The sequence below is a fragment of the Ornithodoros turicata genome, chromosome 3 (assembly GCF_037126465.1).
Source record: "Ornithodoros turicata isolate Travis chromosome 3, ASM3712646v1, whole genome shotgun sequence".
NCBI classification, from domain to species: domain Eukaryota; kingdom Metazoa; phylum Arthropoda; class Arachnida; order Ixodida; family Argasidae; genus Ornithodoros; species Ornithodoros turicata.
The window spans coordinates 25,766,879-25,785,722 of NC_088203.1; the positions used below are offsets into that span (position 1 = coordinate 25,766,879).

General features: G+C 46.7%; 2 protein-coding genes across 8 annotated transcripts in view; one reads left to right on the forward strand and one right to left on the reverse strand.

Moving 5' to 3' along the window:
* The window catches only part of LOC135388314 (uncharacterized), a 37,151-nt gene that overhangs the window by 17,435 nt on the left and 872 nt on the right, over window positions 1-18,844 (reverse strand). For 2 of the 7 annotated variants that reach the window (XM_064617788.1, XM_064617782.1), the window contains exons 2-9: window positions 17,436-17,477; window positions 15,019-15,051; window positions 13,371-13,397; window positions 12,923-12,938; window positions 10,476-10,576; window positions 9,419-9,436; window positions 2,715-2,780; window positions 1,588-1,620 (exon numbers count right to left, since the gene is read on the reverse strand). In XM_064617788.1, coding sequence (XP_064473858.1) covers window positions 1,588-1,620; window positions 2,715-2,780; window positions 9,419-9,436; window positions 10,476-10,576; window positions 12,923-12,938; window positions 13,371-13,397; window positions 15,019-15,051; window positions 17,436-17,477 — 336 coding nt within the window. The remainder of the gene's footprint in view (window positions 1-1,587; window positions 1,621-2,714; window positions 2,781-9,418; window positions 9,437-10,475; window positions 10,577-12,922; window positions 12,939-13,370; window positions 13,398-15,018; window positions 15,052-17,435; window positions 17,478-18,844) is intronic. The other 5 variants (XM_064617785.1, XM_064617786.1, XM_064617787.1 and 2 more) reach the window with 5 other exon arrangements.
* The window catches only part of LOC135388317 (cuticle protein 65-like), a 49,912-nt gene that overhangs the window by 16,441 nt on the left and 14,627 nt on the right, over window positions 1-18,844 (forward strand). The gene's annotated exons all lie outside the window — the stretch shown is intronic.

Consider the following 18,844-nt stretch of genomic DNA (forward strand, 5'->3'; position numbering starts at 1 on the left):
ACCCAGGAAAAACCCCAGACAGCACAGATATAATAGAAATAGAAATTAGAATGATATAGTATAATAAGAGAAATAGAAATAATAGAAAAATTAATATTAGAAATTTCCCGAAGACTGCTTCTTTTAGGCGTCTTCTGTTCGGCCGTACAATCAGATTCGCAAAGGAGAACAGCATCTCCACAGGTGCCGATGAACAAATGCTTGTATTAAATTTGACGAAGATGCTTCGTAGAACAATGTAATCGGGTAGTCACGACCGTTGTCCGCAACAACAGTGAAAAACTCGCCTATCTAAAATGGTTTGTCGATTGCGCATGCTAGCGCTAACCCGGCATAATTGCGCCCCAAACTCGCCCTTCTTCACGAAAGGTGAAATGCAGGGCAACTTTAAGATATGAGTCAGTATATTCTGTATTTATGAGTATTTATAAAGTATTTACAAGAATAAATACCCGAAAATTGGTATTTAAATATAATTATAAATACATTTTTCGAGTCTGTATTTAAATACAAAATATAGATACATGTATTTATATTTTAAATAGTATTTTAATTACGATGTATTTAAATACTGCCCATCCCTGACGTCAGTTCAGGCAGGGAGGTCCCATCGACGTCCTGGATTTTTATTATTTTTTTATATTTAGAAGCTCATCGTACATGATGTCCAACAGCGTAAAATGAATAATAAAATCCTGCCTCCGTGCCTGAACTGACGTGAAACCGGCCAGATGTAATATTGTTCTCCTACGCTTCGTAATTCTATTTACGATTTATTGCTCAATTCTTCTTCTTCATAACGTGTGCAGCGTTAATACAAAAATGCACTTTTTTTTCGGATACGGGCGACTAGACGCACTGCCATCCAGATACCTCTATCCATTGTTACGTCATTTGAAGAACTGTAGCATCCAATCAGACGCCAACGCGGAGGTACACATAACGTTCTGCTTTACACTCTTAAAAATGAGTTCACCACGTGGCACGCTCTTCGCCAACCATCATCTCGAATGACAACGTTCTCGTCTCTGATTTGTTGAAAACGGGAGGCGGAGCCTAATTTGCAGCCATAATGCGGTACATAATGGCTCTACATAATGGTCTTCGCCTCCCGTTATCAACAAAGCAGGAGTGAGAACGTTGTCATTGGGGAGATGGTTGGCTAGCAGTGTACTATATGTATTGAAGAGACGGACCTATCAAATTCATATATACAAAAGGTGTCACAGTTAGCAAGTTAAAATCGCCGTTTGGAGCCGACACAGTCGGCGGGCTAGCTTGGTAGAGTTCATAGCCCCTTTAAGCTGACAAGGAGAGTGATTCCTCCTTTTCAGAACCAAGGTCGTTCACATGCAACTGTGCAAAAATTTGCTTTACGTAGTTGTGGAAACAGTTGTCTTACACCACAAGCTTTTGACACAATATGGGAGAGGGATGTATACTCGCTCAAGCTTGCGTTAGTCTGTAAGTCGCAAACAATTATAGAATTTAGCGAGCTTGGCAACTTTGGGCGGCTTATTATTTGTCATAGCGATTATCGCGGGTGTACTACAACGGGAGTTGAAATAGAAGTGCAAATATACTAACCCGGTGGGTCGTTGCTAGTGGTTGTGCGCGGAGCTAAAGGTTGGAGAGACATTCAAATATAATTACGGTATATTATAGTTTAATATGACTGCATGCATAAAGCGCCTCGGTGTCCTACCTTTTTCCTGCTCATTATGCAAGGTTAAGAGGATGCCTGGCTGTGATGCGAGCTCTAAGATTTCCGCTCGGTTACGACATCTCACACACCGCAGTGATCTGTTTTCAATATGCATCGTGTATCACCGTCGTTCGACTTTTATTGCACGGAACAGTTGAAGAACATGATTAATCTTTGTGATAATCCGACGCTATCATAAGCCATGGGGAAAAATTGATATGTCACAACGTTTACTCCTATAGCTTCCATTTATTACACTTATACGCTTACCGTTAACGAAGTTGCGCGCGTTTGAGGAGTACCTGGAAACACTATTCGCGTCTTCAAGGATCAGAGGGCATGATTTTATGATTCTACGTTAAGACCTAGATGCCTCAATCCGTAGTGAGTGGAGATAGTAGCGATTTGGGGTAAGGGTCGGGGTCTTACATTTGTTTCAAACCAAGTAGTTACCAACTACCTCCAAGCGCTATTTATGAGGGTAGTCCTCAGTTCTCTGTTTTTGTCTGTGTGTCATCGCTCAACCAAACGTCCAGGGACTGACTTATCTGTTCTCAGACATTATTTACAACATGATCCCTCTGGCAGCTGCGACGGCATCACTCTGCCATAACGGAGCTACAAACATGTGCTATCAATAATAGGCGACGCAACGGATAACGGGATAACACACGACGGCTTTTCAGCTCTCGATGCTCCCTTCTGATAGTAATTTAACGGCAGAATAACCTTGCAAAGCTCACTAAAATGTCGTCTTTCCATGGAGTTTCAGACAACTTCGACGTGTGGATCCGTAATCGACCGAATGTTTCAATTTCGAGATATCGAAGCAACACTGTCGTTATAGCACCGTAACTATGGCCGATATTGGTTACAAGCAAGCTTTTGGGTTTAGTTGATAAATTTATCCTGTTTCCATCGCACAGGACACTTCTTTCGTAGCAGTGCGAATTGTGCCTTGAGAGCCCGTTCTAATGTCTAATTTCAGCGCCAGGAAAAGGTAGACTACCTTGGACAATCAAGCCGGCGTCATAGATCATAAGTTCACCTGGAGATGACGATTTGCTGACTGGATCTAAAGGAGAGAAAGGGAGAGCAGGAAATTGTGATCCAAGTTAAGATTCACAGCGCTGTAGCGAAAGCTTAAGGTACCACGACGAACCAGAAAGTACGTTTCTTAAAATTATTTTATTCCCGATCAAATAAATAAACCTCGCTCAATGACTCAGTCCACAAATATAAACGGCGTCCGTGAACAATACGGAGTTCCACGAATTTTGGAAAGAAGCCGCAAAGCTTTATAGTTTCGGATTCTCCAAGGGTAGATGACGTCATTGAGTGACGTCGTCTGCTAGCAGCTGTGGTACAGTGAACTATAGAAGGGTACAGTGGCACGACCGCACTCGCCGCGCGACTATCGCGGCGTCGACAGCCGGCGGCGGCGCTGCAATAGACGACTATGGAGAGCTACACTCTAAAAACAGAGCTTCACCGCATAGCACGCTGTGCGCCAACCATTGCCACGAATGATAGAGTTATCGCTTCTGATTCGAGGAGAGAGGGGGCGTACACCTTTTTGTGGCAATTAGGATATATGGTAGTTGCCACAAAAAGGCGTACGCCTCCCTCTCTCCTCGAATCAAAAGCGATAACCCTATCGTTCGTGGCAATGATTGGCGCACAACGTGCCATGCGGTGAAGTTCTGTTTTAGGGTGTAGTAAGGAGCAGTGCCGTGTATGCCAAAGGGAGTCTGGCCATTAATGGGACCCACCTAAACCTGGAGCTCCACCTACTTTTCGAGCTCTCTTTCGAATAACGAGCCAAAATACAGTTCGCTATTAATCCCAGGCTATCCAAGCTATACAGGGTGTTTCACATAACATGATAAAAAAATTCTAACTGCATAACTGCAACAAAATGTGCACTTACGGAATAACATTTAAGTAACAATGAAAACATTTTGTCATGAAATCCTCGTTTCGCCGTTCCAAGCTACGCCGCCATTTTCGGGAAAATTTTGGTGTCATGGCAGCCTGATAGGAAACAGCAGCCAATGAAAAGCGCTCAATTTGATTGACAGGTCGAGCCTCTTTTTAGGCTCCTCCTAATGGCCACGTCCAGGTTCCCTTTGGCATGCGCGGCACTGGTAAGGAGGAAGCGCGGAATACGAATACAATTATAATTGCAATTAATTACCACTATAATTAATTGCTCTCAACAGAATAGAACAGAACAAAATCTCGATTCGCAGAAATGTTTAGACGCAGACGGCATGCTTTGCAAAGCATGCCCGGACCACACCGCGCACTGTGTAGTTCGCGATAGCAGCGCCGCCACAACTTTCGCCACTTGCTCTGACAGCCATTCCAAGGTGCAGCCCCTCCGTTCGCTGCACGACGAGGGTGGTTCCATAAGTTTCCTGCCCGACCAACTTTTAATTGTCATATAGAGACGAAACAAGTGTATTACTTTTCGACATAGTCACCCTTAACTTCGATGCACTTTTGACACCTTTCAACCAGCATTCTTATACCCTTGAAAAAATAGTCCGAAGTTTTGTCGGCAAAATGCTGGAAAACTGCCTCTTGCACCTCACTATCGTTTTGAAATCTCCGTCCTTTGAGATCCCTCTTCAAGTTTGAGACCAGGAAGTAGTCACTCGGTGCCAAGACTGCACTGTAGGGTGGGTGGTGGATTTCTTCGAAGCCGCACTCCTTCAGTGCAGCCTTGGCAACAGAAGCCGTGTGGACAGGGGCATTGTCCTGGAGCAATCGGACACCTCGACTCAACGTGCCGCGCCTTTTTTCCTTGATGGCGTCTCGCAGTCGGTGCAGGAGTGAAGCATAATAAGTCGCATTCACTGTGGTGTTCCTCTCTTTGAAGCCGATGAGGAGGATCCATTGACAACCCCAAAATATTGTTGCCATGATCTTCTTCGTGGATTGTGTGACCTTGGCTTTTCTTGGGGGTGCTTCTCCTGGTTTGCGCCATTCCATCGACTCATTTTTTCGCAAGGGGATCATAATTGAGCACCATAGTCTCACCCCCTGTGACAATTGACATCAATATTTCTTCTTCGTTCTCTTCGAGCTCCAAAACTCTCTGGCACAGAAGACGCGCTGTTGCTTTTGAACTGACGAGAGAAGTCGTGGCACCCATCTGGCACTGACCTTTTTCATGTGAAGGCCCTCGCCGATGATGCGAAAAACGGTTGATTTGGAAAGCCCCAGCCTTTCTGAGATTTCCTTCACCTTCAGACGCCTGTCGCTCAGCACTTGCTCCTCGACAAGAGACAAATTTTCTTGTGTCACCACTTCCACTGGACGACCATCACGTGGATCATCTTCAGTGGACTCTCGCCCCAGTCGAAACTGCTTAGCCCAGTCTTTTATCGTTGCGTACGAAGGAGAGGCTTCCCTGTACACGTTGTCCAGTCGCGCTTTAATTTCCTTAGGCGAAAGTCCCACTTTTGTCAATAATTTTATCTGAGGAGAGGAGTCGAGATCAGGCAGCAGGAAGAATAACCAGTTTCCTGGGCAAGAGCGCGACTTGAACATATGCGGGTGGAAGAATGATGACGCGTGCCCGATGAGCGTGGCTGGTCACGAGGGGCGTGGCCTAGCGATCGTAGTCAGCTACAAGTACCCCCCCCCCCCTGGACCGTGAGCCGGCGAGGAATGAGACGGACAGAAGGCGGGCCGGGTGCCCAATGTACCGAACGTGGCGGATGGACCGGTGCAGGCGGGCAGTGCGAGGCGTGAGAAAGTTCGGGCACCGGAGTGATGGCAGGCAAACAGGCAGGCTTCACACGGTCCACCGAGACCACTTCGAGCCGATGCGGAAGCCTAAGGTTGATGGTCTTCGCTTGACGAGAGTGGACGGAAAAAGGGCCGTCATACGGGGGTTGGAGCGGTTTACGAACCGCGTCGTGCCGCAGAAACACATGTATTGCGGAATGAACAGCCGGATGAATGAAGACGGGACGGAACGAAGAGGGCCGCGTGGGCAGTGGTCGCAGGCCAGCACAGTACGACTGCAGGCGTGTGGCGTAGTCAAGAAGGTCAGGAGCGGGTTGGGCGAGAGTTGCATGATCAAAGAATTCTCCCGGTAGTCGTAACGTCGCGCCATGTACGAGCTCAGCAGGTGAGACAGGCGCGTCTGTCTTGATGGCAGCCCTGACGCCAAGGAGAATTAGGGGTAGACGTTCCACCCAGTGGCTGGGGTCGTCATGTGCGCGCAGGGCGGTCTTCAGAGTGCGGTGGAGTCGTTCCACGAGGCCGTTGGCGCAAGGGTGATTAGCCGTCGTCTGTCGATGTTGGGAACCGAGAAAACGGCACATCTCTGCGAACAGACGGGAGGTGAACTGGCGGCCTCTGTTGGTGGTAATTATAGCGGGCGCGCCGAAGCGGGCCACCTAAGTGTCGAGGAAGACGCGCACCACCGTGTCAGCAGTTATGTCGGCGATGGGAATGGCCTCCGGCCAGCGGGTGAAACGGTCAATGCAGGTGAAAAGGTAGTCTTTGCCGGCAGATGGGGAAAGGAACCCACCAGGTCCAGATGAACATGACGGGAACGAGCATCGGGTGTAGGAAACGGTGATGGAGGCTAGAGTGTGTGGCGCTGAATTCTTGAGCGTTGACAGGCTAAATATTGGCGGGCCCAATCGCGGACGCCGCGCGTAATCGAGGGCCAGACAAAGCGAGTCGCAATGAGCTTTCGAGTGGCCTTGATTCCTGGGTGGTGCAGGGAGTGAAAGACGTCGAAGAGGTGTTGTCGAAAATCTTGCGGAATGAGGGGGCGTGGGCTGCCGGTGGAAAGTCGCATACCAAATGGTAAGGCGTTCCAGGGAAGGGAATTTTGTGGATGGACAGAGATTGAGGGCAGGGAATGAGGTCTTGGATGGCGGCATCGTGGTCTTGATCCTGCGCAATTGAAGCGTAGTCGACAGTGGTCGGGAACGAGATGGCGGAAATCCGTGCCCGTGAGAGAGCGTACGCTGCGACGGGTCTGGGGCTGGTCAGGGGTGACTTGATGGAGGGCACCACCAACAGCTTCCGAGGACGCGTTGACGGTAAGGATGATAGGGGCGTCGGAAATCGGGTGAGCGGCGAGCGTAGCCGCGGCGAGGGCACGCTTGATGCTGAGGAAGGCTGTCTCGGCGGCAGCAGTCCACTCGAGCGGTTTGGAAGGTCCACCGGGCCCAGAAAGTAGGGAGCAGAGCGGGTGGATTAGCTGGGCACAATGGGGGACGAAACGGCGGTAAAAATTTATGAGTCCTAAAAATTATCTGAGCTTGCGGCAGGTGGCAGGACGCGGAAAAGTGTCGATGGCTTCTACCTTCCGGCGGAGTGGGGTGATACCTGCGGCGTCGATGCGATGGCCAAGAAACTCGATGATAGAGACGCCCAGTTCACATTTTTCAGGGTTGACGACGACGCCATACTCTCGTAAACGCTGGAAGAGCTGCCGGAGGTGACCTTCGTGCTCGGTGAGGCCGGAGCTGGCCACCAGAATGTCGTGGAGGTAGCAGAAGCAAAACTGGAGGCCGCGCGTGACTCCGTCAATAAATCATTGAAACGTCTGCGCCTCATTGCGCAAGCCGAAAGGCATCCGGATGTATTCGAATAATCCGAACGGGGTCGTGATGGCAGTTTTTAGGATGTCAACGGGCTCCACAGGAATTTGATGGCATGCCTTTAGGAGATCAATTTTGGAGAAGGTGGTGGCTCCATGAAGGCGGACGGCGAAGTCATGAATATGTGGCAATGGGTATCGGTCGGGAATGGTCGCAACGTGGAGAGCGCGATAGTCCCCGCATGGGCGTCAGCCCCCTGGGTCTTTTTTGGGGACCATATGGAGCGCGAACGTTACGGTAACATACTGTACTCTCTATGTTCACTCATCGTATACAACCTGTTATATCCTGCTCAGGGAGTCCCCGTTATTTTCACAGCCCAAAATGAAAACTTGGGGTTGCTGGACGACGAAAATCCCGTTCAAGGAAGCCTGCAACTGCCAAAAGGACGACCTCGACACTAACACAAGTGAATGAACGCACTAGCTGGGAGGAGGAAGTACGCGGTGCACTTGGGGTTGCAGTTTTGTTTTGTTCAGTTTCAGTTTCGAATTTGTTTGGCAACATGGCTCATAATCAGCTGTGTAAATCGTAGTTTCGATCTCTCACAACGCACATTATTTCCTCCCGCTCGGGAACCGGTGTAGAAACAACAACTGTGAATGGTGAGCAACTGTGCATATCGCTCGCGGAAGCAAGCAATCTTCTTTTCCCTTCATCTTTCGAACATTGATAGGCTACTAAGATTTTTTTTAAATTCCGTGTTAGCGCCGCGAAGCAACTGTGGCTATAAGCGGCGTACAGACGTGGACAGATTGAGAGAGGTAAGCGGGAAGGAGTGGAGGAAAGAGGGGGTAGAATGCGTCCTGGGCCGACTTCAAGGGGAACAGTGCCGACATTCGTCTAGAAAGTCTTCGGAAAACCCAGGGAAAACCTCAGACAGCACTGCCGGTGGTAGGAGGTAGCCAGATGTTTACCAGATGACTAGTTATATGGAATGTTACGTTATCGTGAGGCATACCCATTAAAGACGGCGGCCACCAGTATTCATCCCAATGGGACGAGCGATTTCGGCAGTGTTGAAGACACAACCACTCTTGTGTCTTCGCTGAAAGCGAGGCTAAGGAGCGCACGGAGACTGGTGGTTTGAGGGTAACGCGACAAGGTCTATAGAGAAACAATATTTTGGGAAAATACGGTGTGGGACGCGCGTATTGCAGTGGCATAAGTTCGGTGAGAACCTGAGGACACGAGGGGGGCTGGTCTGTAGGGACACTTCAAGGTCGCAATCTACACCAGGCACAGTGCTGCGACCATTATCAGTACGCTGTCCCTATCTTATCCCATTTTTCGGTAACGAGTCAGGTGTTCCGTACTCGTTGCAAGCACAGATAAGACAAGAAGGGCGTGGTGGTTATACACGTGCATATTTAAAGAACGCAACAAGATGAACCACACGGAGACAGCGTTCCGTGACACCGTTTCCAGGTAGCCCATCATGTACCTTGTTGCGTTCTTCGAATGTGCTTTGTTGCAGGTCATCGTCAAAAAGGTTTAGCAATGTCAGGCGTGCTCTTGACTTCGTCAGCCGGAGCCCACCCAATATCCTGCAATTATGAATTTGACGTAGTGAGAGGGCGTGAGCCCAGCTGATCTAGAGACACTGAAAGTGCGGTTATGAACGGTTGATAGTGCGGCCAACGGAGAAAGATGTGCTCTAGAGCTTCCAGATCACCGCAGTGACGGCATCTGGGAGAGTCAACTTGTCGCAAGCGGTAACGTCACTGAGCTGTAAAAGCCACATTGAGTCGTATCCGGTGAATGAATGTAGTGTCCTCAAAGCCTTTTACAGATGAACAAAGCACTTCCACACTCTACCTTGCCTCTCATTTTTCCATGTGGCACGCACTGGCAGTTGGTACTCTACGTTTTCTCTCTGTTTTCCCTGTCGCTGTCACATTAGCGTTGTTAAGTACATACATCACGCCAGATTGGCACTCATGGGGTGTGAGATTGAAAACCGGCCCACAACCCACAACAGAACATCAGTTCTGTAATTGCTTTGTGTATGTGAGCACACGTTATCTTACTTGGTATTACAAAACTATAGCTTTATGGTAATACATCCTATACTTACCCTGCACATGTTCGCGTGCTGTGAATGTAAGAAGCAAATAAAGAAACCACTCAGTCACCATTGGGCACATGACATGACGCCCGGGGCGCGGTGGGGCGTGTAGAGGATTGATTGATTGATTATGTGTTTAATGTGTGTGGCCAACCTCCTCCTATTTTGCGATCAACACGGTAAGCAATGTCTGCTGGTAGTGCTGAAAAAAGTTTTCGCAACGTGGCATCGTCATCGTCATTCAATCCCTGGATGACATTCTGTTGGTGGTCGGTAGCGGGCACAGACACCCGTCCAGAGACGTGAACCAGTGAAAGTAACTGGGGCTTAAGTGGTGATCTTACCACATGCCAGAGAACCAGAGGGATGAGAGTAACTCAGTCCAGAGGGCGAACCGGTGAAAGTAACTGGTGGTTTAAATGATGATCCTGCCCCATCCCGGGAACCCTAAGAGATGAAAGCAGCCCAGTCCAAAGAGGTAGACCGGTGACAGTAACTGGCGCTGATCTTACCCCATGCCAGAGAGATGGGAGTAACCGATTTCAGACGGGTGAACCGGTGAAAGTAATTGGGGACTTTCATGGTGATCTTAACTCATCCCAGAGATCAGGGGCGATGAGAGTATCCTGGTCAAAAGGGGTGAACCGGTGAAAGTAACTGGGTGCTTCAATGGTCATATCCTATCCCAGACACCCAGAAAGATGAATGCAAGTCAGCCGCGAAGGGTATGCCGGTGAAAGTAACAGGGGGCTTAAATGATTATCTTACCCCATCCCAGAGACACAAGTATATTGAGAGTGACACAGGGGTCTTCAATGACACTGGCTGCTGCGTGTACTGTAAACGTTTGTCCAGCATTGTCAAAGTTCTTCAGTGAGCTACGCGACACAGAGACACACGATCTTCTAGTAGAAAGGCCCCAAACAGACGGACGAAAAAAAAAAAAAAAAAGAAAGGCGATTACAGTCGCATGCTGTCTTTCAGCAAATCCATCGGTAGCCACCACGCGTATGCATTTATTATGAGAAGAGCGTCATAGGGAAAGCATCCAATGAACGCTACCTACATTTTAGGTAAGTGAGCAGAGCAGCACTGAGGACGAGGATTAGGAATGGGATCAGACACATGGCAACAATGACAGCCAGCGAGAGTGGTTCCTCATTTTCCCTGGAAGTTTGAGAATACATACTATGTGCAATGCGTTTTACATTGGAGAAAGGCAGTTTCGTTATGCTCCGATCTATTTGTTGTTGGATACTTATATGTTGCTAGAGATAACGTGTGGACAAAAAAAAAAAAAAAAAAAAGCATATGATATACAGTACACCCTCGTTATAACGAAACCGCTTTATTAAGATGATCCCTTCAATTTGAAGTTTTGCGGAGTCCTGGTCAAAATTAGCTTCTAACTTCTAAACACTGAAACTTCTAAAGCAGGGCGCTGTCTGCATCAAAATGGGCACTAACCCTTTTGGGACCTTCAGTGGACACCTTTTAGAGAAAAATCTACCACTGACGGGGGTCATTTGTTGCTGTAATTAATTGGTTTCGGTTTACATGTTTTATAGCGGCTGGTCGCGGTGAAGCGCAAAAGGACGTAATTCATTGGTGTAAGGACATAATTCATTGATGGATAAGGGAGTTGAAGAACGTCCTTTTGCGCTTCACTGCGACCAGCCGCGACAAAAATATGTAAACCGAAACCAATTAATTACTGTAACAAATGACCCGCTTCGCTGGCAGATGTTTCCCTATAGGTGTCTACCGAAGGTCCGAAAAGGGGGTAGCACCCATTTTAATGCCGACAGTGCCCTGCTCTAGAAGTTAGGTTTTTTTTACGAAACTCATTTGAATTTTTATTTAAATAATGAGCGCCTCCCATCCATTCACACGGTGCGCCAGCTTGTAGGTGGTATCGGCAGATACCACCTACAATTCGTCGCCTACATCATATCACCTACAGTTCGTCGATTGGTGCCCCATTCGCGAATTATTTAGCCCGTTGATTTAACTGAAACACACGATATACTTGACATATTATGACGATGCAGTGCCAGCGTGAAACGCGAAAGCCAAAAGATAAGTCTGCAAATAACAGTGTTGTTCGTATCGCCCTTACAAGTAACGCCGTTACAATAATCGATACTTTTTCGGGATCGGAGTGCGTATCGCGCTACTTTCTTAAAGGAGGTAAGAACTCCTATCTGCATGTCTTTAGATACGGGTTTAATAGTTGTAATACTCTTCTTCTACGCTTCGTAATTCTATTTACAATTTATTGTTCAATTCTTCTCCTTCATAACTTGCGCAGCGTTAATACAAAAACGCACTCTCTTTCGTATTCGGGCGAGTAGACGCACCGCCGTCCAGATACCTCTATCCATCGTTACATCACCTGAAGAATTGTAGCACCCAATCAGACGCCAACGCGGAGGTACACATAACGTTCTGCTTTACCCTCTTCAAGATGAACTTCACTACATGGCACGCTCCTAGCGAACCATCATCCAGAATGACAACGTTCTCGTCTCTGATTTGTTTTAAACAGGAGGCGTAGCCCATTTTGTAGCCGCTCATAATAGATCCATAATAGGCTCCGCCTCTCGTTATCAACAAATCATGGGCGAGAACGTTGTCATTCGGGATGATGGTTGGCTAGCAGCGTGCTATGGGCTGAAGATAATCGCCTATCAAATTCATCTATACAAAAGATGTCACAGACAACACATTGAAATCGCCGTTTGGAGCCGACACAGTCGGCGGACTCGCTTGATACAGTTCATATAGCTCCTTTAAGTCGGTATCGGAAAGGTTACAAATTTACGGTAACGCGATCTCTGTATCGTTACCGATACTGATACTTTTTAATGCCCCACCCTTTCTTCACCGACCATATTTCTCACTCTTATTCATTGACAATGGTCCGCCTTGCCCTCGACAAGAAGCTTGTGGACACGCATACGTGCACCGTAACCGGAATTATGGAACCGTTTTTCTTTAAAACTGAAGGAAATAATCACGCTGTGTTCAGCAAAACAGTTGAGGTCAACGAACAGGGTCAAGACATTGACAGTGCGCTCTGGATTCCACTGCTAGGCTGCCGTGTCGGGTGTCGCACTGAGTCACGCTCACATATGCTGTGGCATTGCTAACTTCGGATAGGATTTCGTGGTCACTGGACTCCATGGTATGCATAAGCCTGACACTAACGTAATTATCTCACTGGCCTCTGTCAATTGCCGGAGAGACCACGGCTTGCAAGGATGGCAGAAGAGGATTTCAAGAACCAGCTATTGACAAAAGTCAAGCATAACGTTTCTGAGCTACATATGAAATATGCTGTCTTTTCACTGCAGAACTGTTTACGTAAGCGATATTTCTATGCTTCGTCATCTCCGTATTTCAAACAAAAGTATCGCCCAAAGTATCGCGTTACTTTTTTCTTAACGAGTATCGGTATCGCGATACCGTATTTCGGTAACGGGTACAACACTGGCAAATAAGCATACTTACGATACAAGTATGGGACCTGAGGAAAACCATATTGCCTGTACAGCCGAAGATATAGCCTAGTCAGGAACACAGTAATGTAGATCGAGTGATCGCGTACATGGTCTGAGTGTTGCCATGTTGTCTGATAAGTCTCCTCACGTCCACCCTTCCAGTAGTGAAGTGTAGCCGTGGCTAACGTAATTCAATTCAACCTTTCATACCACATATTTTCATGTTTAATCCAACATAATTTTCAATTTCAAACCACATTTCATGCATCATGTGGGTATGTAACACGAGTACCAAAAGACACTTATCATACAAAAAGAAAAAGAAAAAAAAAATGAAAGAAAAGAACTTAGATACCAAATTAGTTACCGGAAGGTCACTTAATTATCCTGTGCCCGTGGATATTTATGTATTCAAATATGATCATAAATGCAAAACAGGATACAAATCATGAGCTTACCACTCACATTGACGTCTGGTGAGGCAACTGAAATAGATGCAGAAGTGTACAGGCGGCGAGAGAAAATTCGAAAGGAAAACGACACAGAAGAAACCAATATTGGCATGCCAATATTGGACCAATATTGGGCCGGGTTGCATTTGCAAAATTGGACCAATATTGGCGTCAATAATTGCCAATATTGGTCCAATGTGGGTCCAATATTGGCGTGCTGCCTGGGCAGATGCATGAACTCTGGGCTGTGGACCTGATGTTTTCTTATGAAAGCGCATTCCACCCAGGACTTGCCCTCCGCATCGACTTTGACGTGCTTCGGAAGGAATATGATTGTTCTCGAATTGCCTTCTTGCTCGATATCTCCACCGTTCTAAGCTAAGCACAATATTGTGCAACGAGTAACTCCTTCAACGCGTGTACCCGAGAGGTTCGCATGAACTCTTACTATAGCTGCGCACCACCGAATATTGAATGACCTAGCTTCGGAATCGACTTGTACCCTACACTCTTAAAAATGAACTTCACCGCATAGCACGCTCCTAGCCAACCATTATCTCGAATGATATCGTTATTTGCCCTGATTTGTTGAAAACGGGGGGCGTACGCCATTTCTGTGACACTTATGCTGTTCATAATTGTCGCAGAAAAGGCGTACGCCCCCTGTTTTCAACAAATCAGGGCAGATAAGGATATCATTCGAGATAATGGTTGGCTAGGAGCGTGCTATGCGGTGAAGTGCATTTTTAAGAGTGTAGTCAGACGGCAAGCCTAAAAGGCCGTTAGCGGAACGGCTCTTACTTCACCTGTTGTCCTACCATCATTTCGAATAACATCATTCTCTGTCCTGACTTGTTGAAAACAGGAGGCGCACGTATTTTTTTGTGGCAATTATGAACTGCATAACTGTCACAAAACAGGTGTACGCCTTCCATTTTCAACGAATTAGGGCAGAGAACGATGTCATTCGAAACGATGGTAGGACAACAGGTGAGGTAAGAGCCGTTCCGCTAACGGCCTTAGGCTTACCGTCTGACTAGGGTATTAAACAGATGCGACCGTCCCTTTAACAAGGTAGTACCCGAATCATATGCAGCGTCATAATTGCAACAAGAAGGGGGCAAACAAGCAGGCCGGTGTATGGAGGAAGTTGTTAACATGACCTTGAGCTTGAGAAGACACGGACACGAGAACCGTTGAGAAACCATCATAACGTGAAAACGACGCCCACATTTTATTCCTTTGCCCATTAATGCGAGGGAAAACAAGGGCTACTTCTTCGTCTCCCGCAGATTTAAGGGCAGGGGGACAGAAAGACGCTTGTGGCGATAGAAATCACCACCATGTCTGTCGTTATCTTCGCGGGAGATTTCCTGCCGCTATAGTTGAAAAAGTTATTTGTCTTGATAAATTATGATAATGCCCCAGGAGGCTGCTATAGTGGCCAGAAGGTGACTTACTTGACTTAGAATAATGTATTGAAATTGAAAAAATAAAATAAAGAGAGCCCTGTATTACAAACCGCTCTTCGGACACCCTGCGCGTTCCTTGTGGCAAGTGTGTAGCACACTTCGTGTTTAATTACGTTTCACGTTGATTTTTATTTTATTATATTATTTTAGTTATATTTAGGAAATGTTATTACATCACTCACATGGATCCATGACGAGCCCACGCCGGCCGGGTTCTGCGGGACGCGACAACAGAAAGGCAATCAATACGTCTCAAACTGACAGGTATATTATTTTATTTCTTTATTCGTGATACCCTCAGGCCGACAGGGCCGTGAGGAAAAAACTAGACAGCGATAATAAACAGTGCAAAGCTCAAGGGAATTTAAGCAGGAACTCTTGCGCGGCAACTTACCGGGCGTAACAGCTACATTTTTGCGAAAAATGAAGTAGTATTGAGTAGGTACGCCACTTTCTCTACCTTTCTGAATAAACGCATTGCAAATGAAGTTAAAATAGCGTGTTCCGACACCGTTAAATGGCGACCACTTACGAGGAGAGCTTGATTCCTGGGGTGTTTCTGAAGGGCGAAAAGTACGAACAGTTTAATTTCCAAGCTTGAGTACAGTGTCGGAAATTTGTTATTAAAAATATATCCCATAATTTGCAGACTTCCTCTTAAAACTTCTGTTCGCGGAATGTATTAAGTTACACGCTTAAAAATGAACTTCACCGCATAGCACGATCCTAGCCAACCATCGTCTCGAACGATATCGTTTGCAACAAATCAGGGCAGATAACGACATTGTTGGAGATGATGGTTGGCTAGGATCGTGCTATGCGGCGAAGTTCATTTTTAAGAGCGTATACGTTATAGTTTCGTTGAAGGGTTCACAACTACTCTCGTAGAAATGAACTTCCCCGCATAACACGCTCGTAGCCAACCATCATCTCAAATGATATCGTTATCTGCCCTGATTTGTTGAAAACGGGAGGCCTACGCCTTTTTTGTGACACTTATGCTATTCATAGTTTCACAAAATAGGTGTACGCCTCCGGTTTTCAACAGGTCAGAACCGATAGCGATATCATTCTTGGCTATAGGAGCCTGCTATGCGGTGCTTCAAGAACCCAGAGACTATATTCACGGAAGTATATTAACATCAAGCATCATCTATTTTTAAGCACATTTTCAATCAGCGCCGTTTGTGCATTTCGTTAGCCTACAGATGCGAATTAGGCGATTACACTTATGTTACTTAAATGCATAATTTGAACAATAGAGCCTGTGCGAAACTAGCCAGCTATACGGATTGGGTGTGACCGGATTTGAAACGGTGCCAAAAACCAATTGCGAATGGTTACATTTTATTTCCTCTGTTGATGCGAAGTAGAACAACGTTCTTTAGCATTGGCAAGGCGCTGCGCTGTATCATAGTAATGTTGCTTGGACAACGCTCTTTATTAGCGCACTTCCAACTTATCCAATATCGACATCAACCTATCTTCATTTTGCACTAGCAAGCACCTTCCTTCCATACTCCTCTCGCCGCCAGCGAGATAGAAAAGACGCGTTTGTCTTTTCTTGGGTTTCGGTTGGTTGCGTTAAAGGGACTATGAAACGATTTTTTTCTTAGTTTGGTTCGAAAGAAGACATTTTTCTGAGTCTAGAACCGAAATTTTACTTTCGTCGCGCGAGCGGATTTCTCGGGAGCGAATTTAAACGGAGCGGCGAAGGGAGGACACCTGGCGCCGCGCCGTGACGAGCTGCCGAGCGGAGACACAACGGGTAACTTGACGCGACCACAGCCGGCTCAGCAACACGTCATCGTGACGTGTTGCCGAGCCGAGGAATCCCGCCAGGAGCATGCGCCGTAGGATCCCGCGTATGCGTTCATCGGGAGTGGAAATCTCCATGACAGCAGCTTTCGCGCGATCGGCAGATTTCGGCAGTGGCGGCAGCCACAGCGCGAGCTCGCGGCATTACTTGCCATTGTGCAACACCGGTGACGTAACGGGGAACCGAAGAGCGGTCCGTACAGTTACACCATCGGCAGGGAAATATGCGCGGGAGAGGAGGAACGCGGAAGAGACATTTCCAGCGCGCGCTCCTCGCAGAGTGGAGCGATTTCATCCGGAAAAATTTGTGGCATATCAGTTTCTCTGCGGGAAGAACAGTTTCCATCGAAAAAAAGTATGGGGGTTCGGGAAATTTCATAGTCCCTTTAAAAGGAAGAAGGAAAACTTTCTGTAGGAGTATTTTTCTGTAATTAAGATTAAGAGTACACTGAAGGTGAGTCAGCCTAGATGTGTGTGAATCGCATAAAGACACGCTGAATCGAGTTTTAGTATATCGTACGCTATCGCGTTTGCGTACGCAAGGATATTGATTGACGCAACGAACGCAGCATCCTCCGCTACTTATTCGACCTGTCCAGTCTATCGCTGTAGCACAAAAAAGAAAAAAGACAGAAAAGAAGAAGAGGAGAAAAGAAAAAGAAAAATGACCGACACGTGTTCTTACTGGACCTTCACACCCAGTTCAATAAATTTGCGTGATGTAATAACAAGTGAAACACAGTTTCCATCATAATAGTTTCGTTAGGAAATAGTGACATACCTGTATCTGAATTTGGAAACAAAGGGACGCCTGCATACACAGCTGCAATCATAAGATACATAAACATCATTAATTATGTAACCCTCTACTGCTATTCCCATTGTAATATCACGAAAGAGCGGAACTCCATCGTCATTAGTGCCGGATATCTGCAAGCTATATATTGCTTGCATTCAAGGGCTTCACTATACAGTTAGTGTGAGATCGGCAGCTATACAGTGCCGTGACCTACAGCCTACGATGATGGGGAGTTTTAGACTTGGATTACACGTTCTAGGGTACATATGTCTCGGAGGAAAATTTAATGTGACGTGGTATTAACGTGAACACAAAGGTGACAACGAGAAGGAAAACCAGCAGGGCGCTTGCAAAGATAGCTTGCAATCTCGCAGTCCGTAAACGCGTACATTGAGGTCCTACACTGTTAAAACAGAACTTCACCACATTGCACGCTTCTAGCCAACCATCATGCCGAATGATATCATTCTGTGTCATGATATGTTCAAAACAGGGGGGAGGCGCCTATCTGGGACAAGATAATCTGTCCCAGATAGGCGCCTCCTCCCATTTTCACCAACTCAATGCACAGAATGATATCATTCGGAATGATGGCTAGGAGCGTGCTATGTGGTGAAGTTCTGTTTTAACAGTGTAGGTGCAGGGATGTTAAAGTGTTTCGCTGGTGATTGAAAGACAGAGGGGGGCGTACGCCCCTCTCTGTTTTCGAATCAGAAGCGAAAACACTATCATTCGTGAAAATGGTTGGCGCACAGCGTGCTTTGCGCTGAAGCTCTGTTTTAGGAGTTTTAGGAGTGTAGGATTGCAAGCACAACGGTACATGTTCGCACAAAAGGTATACTGTTAAAACAGAACTTCACCACATAGCACGCTCATAGCGAACCATAATTCCGAATGATATCATTCTGTGTATCATTATTATTTCATTCTATCTGGGACAGATTATCTTGTCCCAGATAGGCGCCTTCCCCCTGTTTTTAACAAATCAGAAAACACAATGATATTACTCGGAATGATGGTTGGCTAGGAGCGTGCTATGTGGTGAAGTTCTGTTTTAACAGTGTACGAGTGCAGGGCGCTTGCAAGAGAGCTTGCGATATCGCGGATCCGAAAAAAAAAAAAACAAGAAAAAAAACATTGAGCTCTTGGGTACAGGGATGTTGTGGTGCTTGTTGAAAGACACGAACGAATTTTACGAAACTGTTTTGGTGTTTTCTTCTTGGAAGGAAACTCCAAATGGATATCACTTGAACTTTAAAATTCCGCATTCCTCACGGACACCGCCTTTAAGACAAATGTCGGTACAGTTCCCTGCGAAATCCGCCCTGGGCGCACAATCCCCCCCCCCCCTCCCTTGCGATAGTCGTGACGTTGCCCACCTGCGCGTGGCC